The 12,422-nt window shown below is 36.4% G+C and overlaps 2 protein-coding genes across 5 annotated transcripts; both read right to left on the minus strand.

Moving 5' to 3' along the window:
• Positions 1-232: 232 nt before the first annotated feature.
• Positions 233-5,136, minus strand: LOC110834767 (UPF0389 protein CG9231). Of its 2 annotated transcripts, none has more exons than XM_022074247.2 (4): positions 4,955-5,136; positions 4,513-4,780; positions 3,270-3,363; positions 233-2,312 (listed from the first exon to the last, which is right to left on the minus strand). In XM_022074247.2, the coding sequence occupies exons 2-4, from the start codon at positions 4,757-4,759 to the stop codon at positions 2,093-2,095; spliced, it is 561 nt and encodes a 186-aa protein (XP_021929939.2). In that variant the 5' UTR covers positions 4,760-4,780; positions 4,955-5,136; the 3' UTR covers positions 233-2,092. The 2 variants fall into 2 exon arrangements, with proteins under 2 accessions (XP_021929939.2, XP_021929941.2); XM_022074249.2 differs by having other exon boundaries at positions 4,603-4,780; positions 4,955-5,128.
• A 678-nt stretch (positions 5,137-5,814) lies between these two features.
• Positions 5,815-11,500, minus strand: TORIP (Torsin interacting protein). 3 transcript variants are annotated; one of them, XM_022074195.2, is made up of 4 exons: positions 11,225-11,500; positions 10,086-10,217; positions 8,811-9,028; positions 5,815-8,669 (listed from the first exon to the last, which is right to left on the minus strand). In XM_022074195.2, the coding sequence occupies exons 3-4, from the start codon at positions 8,820-8,822 to the stop codon at positions 7,611-7,613; spliced, it is 1,071 nt and encodes a 356-aa protein (XP_021929887.2). In that variant the 5' UTR covers positions 8,823-9,028; positions 10,086-10,217; positions 11,225-11,500; the 3' UTR covers positions 5,815-7,610. The 3 variants fall into 3 exon arrangements, with proteins under 3 accessions (XP_021929887.2, XP_087213487.1, XP_087213488.1); XM_087357361.1 differs by having other exon boundaries at positions 10,086-10,283; positions 10,350-11,500; XM_087357362.1 differs by lacking the exon at positions 8,811-9,028 and having other exon boundaries at positions 10,086-10,283; positions 10,350-11,500.
• Positions 11,501-12,422: the final 922 nt, after the last annotated feature.

Below are 12,422 nucleotides of genomic sequence, written 5' to 3' on the forward strand. Positions count from 1 at the left end.
TATAAGAAAGTGAGGCTATGGCTATTGCAAGCCTTACACTTTGAGAACAATGACACAATCTGAGAAATGGGGAGGGATGGGGAAGAAGCAGTTGCAGAATACTGTATCACAGATGGCAGGCTGAAACCCTATCCTTCCCTGAATGAGAAAGAGAATTTTAACTGCTTTTGCTAACAGCTTGAAAAGCATAAGTAAACTAAATTGTGTAAATGCAGAGGAAATAAGAACATAATACTGTATATATAATTTATTTGACTGGTTAAAATATAAATATAAGGCTACGTTTAAACACAAAATCTGACTTAAGAAATGTATGTTTGCTAATCATCAAAACAATAAATATAATACATTCTTATCAATGTATCTCTCAAATACACAACAGTGCACATGCAACAATTCACAGACATTCTTGTCTGTGAACTGCACACTAAAGAAAATTATAATTTTTCTGGTGTAATGACAGGATTCCTGCTGTTTTAAACTTGCATTATAAGCTTGCAGTGATTTTTAGGCACATTCAAGCCCTGCATAGTGCCTATTAAAATCACCATCCATCTGTCCACATATCTGAAATGACTTGAGAATGGATAAATTGATTTTGATTAAATTTTATGAAAACTTTATTAAAAACTATCATGCCATTTCAATTTTCATTTAAACTGGACATTTGTAATCCAATTCTAAAGGGTTCTGACGATGGTAGATTGCATTTAAAATTATTCATTATCAGGACAGTGACAGAAACTAGCTCTATCTAAAGGACCGAACAAGATAGGTACCTCTCACCTGAAGACAGAGACAGAACCAGCCTCCGAAACATCGTGGGGTTTTTAAAGAAAAGATGATGGAAAAAGTCCTGATAATGAATGATTTTAAATGGACAACTGTAATTGCCACTTTATATAAGAACTTAAGATGTTCTTTATGTAATCTTATTGCAATAGGCCATTCTACATGAAAACACATTTTTCAGCTATTTCAGCAGAAGACTGCAACAATTAAAAAACTGTTTAAATCAGATTGTGTTAATTTAGTGCTCTATTACAATGCACACTTCTTGCCAATTTGAATAAGAATTCAATTAAGAACAAATAGTGGCATATGAATTTAATGCGTGTTTATTGTACAGAAAGAATTCATTATTCATTATTGGGTTAATTTTTTTTGTGCATGTACTTTATAATTTCTTCTAATGAATGCACTGTGTACTTTTACAGTCTTTTTAAAATTAATTTATATGTATAATTATAAACTGAGAGGAAGGTAATTTTCACGAGCCTGTACTTCCATTGAAATTGTCTGTGTTCAATCCCCAGTCAGATCTAACTACACAGATCAAAGCCTCCACCTCTACCAAACCCTAAAATTTTTAAACCTGTAGATCACCAAGCACCCACTCTACCCATGTTATAAACCATAAGATCCCTCTGCCAGCTATAATTTGTGCATGTAAAAAAGTCTTCCTTAAGAGTGCTCCCATGTCAAAAATTTATCCCTTTACTTCACTGGACAAGAAAAGACCAAAGACTAGAACTACAGTATATACCCGAAAAAGAGGTTCGATTATGGTCTTCTGGGTTGTGATTCCACGCAGTCTTGCAGGAGACCACCAAACTGGAAGAACACAGCACCTGCATTTTTAAGGTAGAACCACTTAGACTAGAAAACCATATGGCATAAAAGCTGAAAAGACTATAACTGACACTGAAGCAGCATAAATTCTGTCCTGTTCTCAACAAGGATCTGATGCAAACTAGCAGAACATTGTCATCACACCAGTAGATAGACCTTAATTTATAATTTATGTTTCATCCATAAGTTATATTATTTTGTAATCAAATATAAAATAAAAGGGGAGGAGGGGAGTGGCATCCATACTGTACTGATCTGTAACTGCACAGAATTTATAGAAACTGTTTAATTAACCCACTATTCTTAACACACTAAACTACATTCAGAAAAGAACAGTGTGCTGTACCCACTGGGCCATCCATCCCATTTTATTATTGACTGCAATGAGCCCACTGTACAAGTAGCACAGTTAAAACACTGCTATTACAAAACCTTAACACTGCTTCAGCATTGTAACACATCACTGAGCAGACTTGGCAATAGCTGCTTCCTTCTCTTTAGCTGCCTCCTCATGTAGTTTTGCGTGGTACGCCAAACCTCGAACAGCAAGACTATCACCCCTCTGAGCAGCTTTTTTACCACTGTACACTGCAGCCCCAGCCAGAAGTGCTGTCGCAATCATCATGTAGACTGCAATCTTGACGCGAACCTTGTTGAGAGCTGAGTCTATCACTCCATGTCTGAGGACAAAACTTCACTAATGAAATATGGGTAATACTGAACTCCGATGAGCAGAATCCTCCTTGAGAAGCTGATACTTTCTTCTCAGCTAGTAAAAAAATGTTCCACCTTTATGGAACCTGTAAATTCTTTACTGTGTTCAGTGGGTCCCTTATCATCAATGAAGGGCATGTCCTCAGGTTCTGGTCACAGATGCTTCCACATATAGACGGAAACTGCAAATGTGCTGAATATGCAGTTGTGAAGAGCTAACAAGGGTTGGTTCCCCAGGTTTGGCATTGGGTAGGAGCTGTGTACAGTCAAAGTCCGTTACAGCTCCACACTTTGTCCACCACCAATTATGGTATTAAAGTTGGAGGGGGGCAGGAAATTGAAACTTCTCCCTCGCCACTGAGAATATCTCCGACACAGTGCTAATATGACTGAGTACCAGTTTATTCCCTACTATTTTCTTTAAAGCTTCAACCCTCATCTTGTATTCTGTTTTCACTGAATAATCAACACCAGACACAATGATAATAATTGTAAACAGTTCAATATCATTGGTTTTGCACTCAAAATATGATGTTAACACACTCAAGATGTAATATGACACTATAGTCCAGCTCCAGCTGAATGGTTTGTACTTCTTGACTACTTCAACAGTTAAATAAGACTATGGCTATCATATTATTTATTTATTTATATTAAGTATGTCCTGGTCCTTCCTGTACAGGTTTCTGTGTACTAGCAAGCTTACTTTAGAATGGAAATCTGCTCACATGTACTTTAAAGTCAGTCAAAAATTATTGACTAAGTAATCAGATATAGTTCTGGTAATTTAGAAATCAACATGAGAAGGTTATTTTACAGTAAACAATAGTGACAGCACTATTGTTTCTTCATATCTTAAAAATTGTTTATGATGCAACATCGCATGATCAAACAAATATAATGATGAAAACCGTTTTACTTACGAAACTCTCTCCGGGACATCAGCGATTGACTTGTATGTCCCAGACCATACCAAAGCATATTTCTGGTATGGCTTCACCACATAAGTCATTTTTTCTGTGAAATAAATGTAAAAGCTTTAAAACAGACAGAAATATTTAGGAATGAATGCAAGCAAACAAACACACTCACACTTACACTTGCATAAAATATACAATAAGTGACCATTCCTTGCATTCAGCCTTGTTCTGTTAATCACCATCAGTAGCTGTGACTCAATTCTGCTTACTGTAGCATATGTTGAGAAATAGCTATGATGAACACAACCAAGAAATAATCTGTAACATATGACTGTTGTTAGTAAGTTGTGTTAAATTTAGAAGTCCCTTTATAAAGATACTGATCAAACATAAAATAATCTTGTTCTAACAAACATGTACTATCCCTGGAGAGACAAGAAAATTATTAAAACCCCTGAAGCAAGATGGCAAAAACCTAGTCAAGATCTGAACCAAGTATTGATATCAGTATAAAGTATTGCTGTTACATCAAACCTTCATAATAACAGACATTCATAGATTTTAGATTTTTACAGCAATGTGAGTTTGGATGGTTGTTGCACCATGCAGTCTTCTGCGTGTATACCAACATTCTGGTTGAATGCTCTGTCTCCATCTTCAAAGGTGAAGTGAGAAGGGCTAGGAAGATGATAACTTATACACAGTAAGGTGGAGGTACAGACCAAGTACAGAAAGATGGGCCAAACAAAGCCATGGGAGGGAATGGGGAGATGCAGATTCACCTCAACTCCAAAGTTGGAGGCAGCAAGTTTATTCAAAATGCTGATATACAACCACAGGATGACCTAAAAAATGTTAGTGCTTAGTCTAACAACAGATTTCCAAATAAAATGGAATGAAGGTGGGAAACTAAGATTCTAAACAGCAAAATGACTACATCAGTATGTCATCTTACAACTGTTGTAAAATCTGGGATAAATTTCTTCTAATGGTCTAAATATGCCACTTTCAGTTGGGCATCTATACAGATTATGCAGTCAGGCCTGCCCTTATTCTCGTTAGAGGTTATGTTATTTTTAGACGACCAATTTTCACAAAATGGGACAAAAATGTTGACATTAATCAAGATACCGTCCTTCACAAAACAAAGTACTCTAAATAAACTTAACATATGAAAATCAAACCGGAAATGTGCATCTATGTGAAATCAAAACTCATCTGAAAAGTCACATTCATAGTAACAGACCGACACGGTGCTTGTAGTTTGAAGTCTCCACAAATATCAATGTGTAGGTGTTGTTTTTATCTGTTATATGTATCACTGTAACAAACTTACGGTGCAAAGACGTAGCATTCTGTTCTGTAACTGCCTCAGATGGAACTGTTGGTTTCTCACTCCTTGGTAAAGTCCTTGAGAAGTTTCGGCTTGTGTTCACCACATACCTATAGGGATACCTAGCCCCAGCCGAGACTGTTCTTAATAAGTTTGACATCACTCTAAGCGAATGTGCTGACTGTAAATAAAAGAACAAGCACAGACTTAGAGACGCACTGAAAGTCGAACCCCCATAGCCAATTAGCGATCTCGGATTCTATTCACAGCCTGGGTGACAACTTTCCGTCATAATACTACTTCAGCCCCTAATTAAACTTTATTAACAATCTTAAATAATGTGCTTTATTTTTACCTGTCTTAAAGACACTACACGATGCTCAATTCTATCGACACTACAACACAAAGATGACGAGGAGAGCTGCTTATATAACCCCAAGAATCATACAACCACCAATATCCCTATTTTTGTGTAATGTCTTTGATGCTGATATTGGTCTGCTCGCCTTTCTCCTCATACAAACATTGACAACCCCCCCGCCCCCGATTTTAACAAATGTGGCAATCGTTACATGAGGTATACATCACGTCTGCTTTGCGTCAGCTTCGGGGCATCATGCAATTTCTGTATCCGGTCTGACCCCTTTCTCTGGTACAGTTACATCGATGTCATGATAAAAGTCACGTCACCGACTTCTCTCGAAAGTCGACAACTATGGGATCAGTATGTGAAGCTGTACTTTTGGTAAAAGCGAAATATAATTTTTTCGCGTTTGATATCAATTAATAAGTTCTGCGCTATAAATGAACTTTCATAGCCTTCCTGTCATTCTGAATCTCCCCCCACCAAAGAACACAAAACCATTATTCGCAGTCATCCTTCTATTCAATTACAGATTTACTATCTATAAAACCTACAGATTCAGAAACATAAACCTACAGCTTTATTGGTTGTTTATATGGGTGTGAAATTTGATATGATAAAGATTAAGGAAGTTCAAGAACAGGGTGCATATGAATATATCTGGAAATAGGAGAAACAGGATAGAGAAAACTGCATATGAGGAGTTTTATAATTTGTACGTCCCATCAAATACTATTAAGGTGATCAAATAAAAGAAGATATGATTGGCACACAAGACCTAAGACAAGACGACTTTGGAGACAGTCACAGGAAGATAGTATTAAAATGGACCTTAAAGAAAATAGTGGCTGTAAAATCATAATTTGCCCAGTTTATTCACTATAAATTACAACAGAAACACACATGAGAGATTAAATATTTATAACATGAAACTTGGGCCCTAGTTTGGTTACATTCATAATGCACTTACAATAAGACACTGACAAAACTTTAAATGTCCAAACTGGCAATTACATATAATACACTTCCATGAGTGAAATCACAGAACTGCAATGAATCATTAAAATAAGACTCAAGGGGTCAAGCATAAATAATCTTTGTTATTATAATAACTAACTAACTAGATGGCTTACCGAACCCAAAGGTTCATCATCGAATTAACCAAAGCCCTCCACCAGACCGTTCTGGGCCAACAAGTATGTGAAGCTGTACTTTTGGTAAAAGCGAAATATAATTTTTTCGCGTTTGATATCAATTAATAAGTTCTGCGCTATAAATGAACTTTCATAGCCTTCCTGTCATTCTGAATCTCCCCCCACCAAAGAACACAAAACCATTATTCGCAGTCATCCTTCTATTCAATTACAGATTTACTATCTATAAAACCTACAGATTCAGAAACATAAACCTACAGCTTTATTGGTTGTTTATATGGGTGTGAAATTTGATATGATAAAGATTAAGGAAGTTCAAGAACAGGGTGCATATGAATATATCTGGAAATAGGAGAAACAGGATAGAGAAAACTGCATATGAGGAGTTTTATAATTTGTACGTCCCATCAAATACTATTAAGGTGATCAAATAAAAGAGGATATGATTGGCACACAAGACCTAAGACAAGACGACTTTGGAGACAGTCACAGGAAGATAGTATTAAAATGGACCTTAAAGAAAATAGTGGCTGTAAAATCATAATTTGCCCAGTTTATTCACTATAAATTACAACAGAAACACACATGAGAGATTAAATATTTATAACATGAAACTTGGGCCCTAGTTTGGTTACATTCATAATGCACTTACAATAAGACACTGACAAAACTTTAAATGTCCAAACTGGCAATTACATATAATACACTTCCATGAGTGAAATCACAGAACTGCAATGAATCATTAAAATAAGACTCAAGGGGTCAAGCATAAATAATCTTTGTTATTATAATAACTAACTAACTAGATGGCTTACCGAACCCAAAGGTTCATCATCGAATTAACCAAAGCCCTCCACCAGACCGTTCTGGGCCAACAAAATCCAGTCTCCTTCGACTCTTATCTCCCATAGATCCCGCCTGAGATTATCCTCCCATCTACGTCTAGGTCTCCCCAGCGGTCTCTTCCCCTCAGGTTTCCGAACCAGAACCTGGTGCACACCTCTTGTCCCATCCATGTGCGCTACATGCCCCGCCCATCTCATTCTTCTGTCTTAATCACCCTGACAATACTGGGGGAGGAGTACAGATTTTTAAGCTCATCATTATGCAGTTTTCTCCAGACCCCATCGTCTTCCCTCTTAGGCCCAAATATCCTCCTCAACACCCTATTCTAAAACACCTGCAATATATGAAGTCAATATTCACAAATAACCCTTTACCTTCAAACAAGAACAGCTTTTTAAGTAGACCTAAAAAATTGGCCTACAGCAGAAGAATCTTATATCATAACCTAGTAACTAATCATACAAAATTGCAAATATTTTTCTGGGCCTTATTATTCTGCCACAACCACTGTAGGTAAAAAAAGTGCAATGTTTTTAAAACATCAATCTGCCAAAGGCAAAACTTGAACTTGGTTTCCACTTTAATGCTGTATGGGAAACATGTAATACAATACTATAATGGCATTAAAGACAACTTTCTTTATGAAGTTACTTCTCTGTGAAACATGATGCAGGATTTCTTTCTGGACTAATTACCATGGTTATGTCGGTGATTCGAACAATAAGAGGTGTTAATACATCTTCATCCAACTGACCACCCCACAACTTCTTTAATTCCTTCTCTGCCAAGCTGGTGGGGTTGTCTGAAGCATGGTTAACCCCCAAAGCTTTCATAGTAAAGATATAAACAGTATTATTTACAAGAGGCTTCTCACCATCACAGAAGGAGTGGAAAGATTGGGCTATTTTGCCATGTATCTTGTGGAGATTATTTACAATCACTGCACGCTTTTCTTTCACCTTGGGGCAAAATTCATCTAAAATTATTCCATAATCTTCAACAAGGGTTTCATTGTGCTCAAAATCTAATCCTTCTAGGATAAGGGGTTCTCGGTTTGTAGCATTGAGGAAGGAAGCGGTTACCTTGCCAATTTTCATTGCCAGGCAAACTGGTGTAGCATCCTCCAACTCATGAAGCAGCAGAAATACTGCAGGTTTTGGGTTACTAGGATCTTGTGCTATTTTAATACCAGATCTAAAGTTTCGCCAAGTTATGTTAGGCTGTGATGGAAATTCATAACTAATTTTATCTATATCCTTTCTCAAACGCTCTGATTCTGAGACTTTAACACTCGAAGGGGAGAGTACTGTTTCTGTACCCGTTTGTGAATAACATATATAACCTACAAAACCTAACACACCAACAGCAAATGGTACTCTTCCTTTTGTAATCCATGATGCCTGGTCCTTTTTCTTAGTTGTACGTTTTGGAGAGCTGTGAGATGTAGGTGATTTTCCACCAGAAATCAGAGGTGCAGACGATTCTGGTATTGTACGATCAGATACTTCCTGATATGACTGATCATTTTCTTCTTCTTCTTCTTTAACCTTAACCTCCTTTGAAGTATCACCACTTTCATTAGAGTCTAAAAGTTCACACTTTAATTCATCTGCCTTTGCATTCTTCCACTGACTGCGGTGTACACCATTTGTACCCATCTTATAAGAATGAATTGATTTCCTTGGCTGTGGGCTACAGGGCCTGTCCTACAAGATGTGAAACACAATATGAGAAATTATTTTATAATACTACATGTTATTTCTTTGGTGATCATAAGAAGGGCATAAGTCAATACAAATTTCATTTCATTCAAACTTTTAAATCCCAATGGTATCTATATGTACAACCTGCTTTAACATCCAACAGCTCTGCACGTCTGCTCACAGAGTGGGTTTCATATTATTCTTGAAGTAAACAGCATTAACCAAATAACCTTCACAATGAAGATAAGTCTCCTTTCAGTTAAGGAGTGAATTTTTAAATATTATTGAGGTAAGTTTTAGCCTCAGAAGGTTAAGCCCTGGTCACAGCGAACCAAAGATTTAATATCTTATACGCAATATATCTGAAACATTGGAAATTAAAGTGATTAAATAAAAGTGTCCAGGGTTCTTTGTATCAGTGCATAGCAAAATTGCAGAAATCATGTTACAGTTTGTGATGAACTACACTATAAACTGTAAACCTTTACTACTGAGAATTCTATCAGATCACCATGTGACAGTGCCAAGATAGTTTCTTTTAAGCTTTCTGATTCACTCTTTCTACCATACCATTGTTAAACCTGAAAAGAAATGAGGGGAAATCACCAAACTAATGACTTTTAATGGACTAGACTGCTAATCTAATGGAAATATAAAATTAAATCTATGATATGTTCAAGGTATAAGTTAAAATATAGGATTGAATTCAACTGGCTCACAACAGAGTCCAATGACAGACTCAAGTGAACTTTCGAGTTATATAATAGACAGTTATCAGTTTATTGAGGACTATATTGGTTGGAGATAAACAAGTTTTATAATCTCAAAATAATTGGAGGGGTTATGATTAACCAACTCCTTTAACCAGAATCCTTGGGAAGCTGACAATATGCTAAGCTAATCAAGAAATTATGGGACCCAAAGGTCCATTACCTTATTCAAAAAGCTCACCACCGGTCCCCATAATTAGTCATACAAATTTAGTCCATTACCTCCCATCATACTTCCCTATGATCAATTTTAATATCACCAATCCATTTTTGCCTATGTCTTCTGAGTGTTTCTTCCCTTCAGATTTTCCAACCAAAATACTGCATTTCTCAGCACCCCTATATGGCAACATGCCCTTTCCTGCCCATGACTAACATAGCATAAAATCTAAGAAGCATGTGTGTAGAATTAAAATTGATCATCTCCAAGGTAGGACCAGTAGGAACAAACACTATGAAGACAATGCAAACCCTGCCATTATCTGGTTAATTTGAAGTAAAACACTACAATTTAGAAGAAATATTTAGCTCTACACCAAGAGTTGGCCGCAAATAACAGAAAACACAAAATTAAAAATCACAAAACTTAGTTCACTCTACTCAGGCAAATATGAAAGAAAATAATTTATGCATTGTTTTCTTTACTCACCATTAGGATAAGGACAATACCCACTACTGAAGTTTTTATTAAATGACTAAAACAAGTGAAGAAACATGATTCATCAAATTTATTACACAGTCACATTCACTTCCTCTGGAATCTCTCATATTGACTGATGATCTGCAATAGGATTGTAAAACCTGTACATGAAAGTTTTCCTCTCACAATCAAAGACAAAGTTATTACCTTAAAAACAATCTATCCACAGACACATGAAAGTTTTCCTCTCACAATCAAAGACAAAGTTATTACCTTAAAAACAATCTATCCACAGACACATACACTTCTACAATAACATATTACATACATGTGTGCATCTGTGTATATAGTTGTTATACATGTAACTGAAGAAGGCTATACTTCAGATTCAATCAGCAAATTAACCACATTTTTATATCAAAAATCAGGGCTCCAAAACTGCAAACTTAAATTTCCAAATTCAAATAACAGATGTCAGTGAACATTTCACCTTTCACCATGTCACTTCTTTGCTGAATAACACCACTGATATATAAATTACTTTATTTAAAACCAAAGAGACTGTAGATGGCAAGTTTTCAGTGTTGCTGCCACAAAACACACAGGTTTTCTGGCCCTCTAAAACAGCAGTTTACTTACTTCCCTTCCGTTTGTTCTCATCATGCATTACACAAAACCATATGCAAGTATCCAAGTTTATGTATATTGTATAAAATGACATGTTCTACATCCTTTGGTTTAGTCCTAAGAAGGATCTATGGAATGTAAATAACACAGGACGAGAGAAGGGGCTTCGTTTACCAGAAGAGTCACAAGTAACATATCCCGGTCTAAAAAAGTAAATACGTGTATCACGTCAAAATCTACAAACTTATAGCATACAGAATACAGAGAGTACTGAAATCCATATTAACAGTACTCCCGAGAATGATCAGTCTTATCTAAATATCCTGACAAAGTCTAGGATGTCACAAAAAAAATATGAACTAAATAGTTGGAAGCATTCACCGAAATAATCTGCACTCAGATTCTCCGAAATTATAATTTTGATTTGCCTTTTAGGTACATTATTAATCGTAAAGAAGCACTGGCTTGAACCGTAGGCATTAAATATAACCTTCCATTTTACTACATATAACTGCGCTCACTTCGCATAACACCACGTCGAATTAATTGTATACGTTCCTTCCCAGATTGTTGACGGAATTCGTTCCTATTTTCTTAGTGCACGGCAGCCTTCGGATTCTTGTAAGCGTACTGCTGATATACAAAATCAGTTTTGCAGATGAAATTCGAATTTATATTCCGATAATCAAATAACATTTCACTTTTAGTGGAAAAAAAACGCTAAGAAACTTGAAAAGTAAGTTTGAGCAGGTAACGGAAATACACCACCTTAAAAATAATGTACAAAGTGTTTACTCATTCTGTGGAATACAACCTTTGTTTTCCAGTTTATTTGCCAGACTAGTCACACCTCCCTCAGTTGTCTCTGCTTCACCACAGCCCGAGTATCTTTGCAAGCAGATTACCAACGTACTAAGTCCTTGCACATGCAATATAGGATATAGAGTGTTACAAGTCAGTTATTGTTCCCCCATCCCTTCCTTTGACTGTCTCCAGAATTTCAAGGTGAAAGGTGAAAGATTTTGTTCTGTTGCTCCTTCACAGGTTATATACTTCACTGATTGACAGTCATTATAGTCAGCGCAGTAGTGTTTGGCCGGTGGACAAGCTTGCGGACGAGCCTATTCTGTGTACCTGAGGTGGCACGGTCAGTGTAATTCTTTTGTTTGGGCTTTCAGTCCGATAAGCTCATCGTCATTCCCAGTGGCAGACGAAACATTGAACTATCGTACAAATGACTCGCTACTAGCCTTCCCCTTGAAAAGTCCACCGGCCAAAAACAACTGCGATCATTATACATCAGACTAAGGTCCAGTCTGCTGGTTCACTCTTTACATATAAAAATGCATGGAGGGACTGTAGAAAACTAAAAAAAAAAAAAACCTTGTCAAGATAGCCAGTCTCTAGGCCAAGATTTGTACCTTTCAAATATGAAACAGGAGTGTTAACCATGTGATTGCAACACATTCCAATTCATGACTGCAATGTCACAAAGTGAAGGCAAACTCTCAAAATCTATATATTGTTACATGTGGACAGAAAGCATGCAAACATGCCTAAAAATTCTGTACTGTTATAAACAGCTGAGATGTTCATTCTGAACTGTGGCCATAATATACTTCAGAACATTTTTATTTCTGTCATAGTGCATATGAATGAAACAGAAAGCTGGTAAAGTGTACTGTGCAAAGACAAATTTTACATATCTTTGGAAACATG

The sequence above is a fragment of the Zootermopsis nevadensis genome, unplaced genomic scaffold (assembly GCF_977971745.1).
Source record: "Zootermopsis nevadensis isolate Lab colony 2312 unplaced genomic scaffold, Znev_1.0 Znev_ptg000028l, whole genome shotgun sequence".
Classification (NCBI taxonomy): Eukaryota; Metazoa; Arthropoda; class Insecta; order Blattodea; family Termopsidae; genus Zootermopsis; species Zootermopsis nevadensis.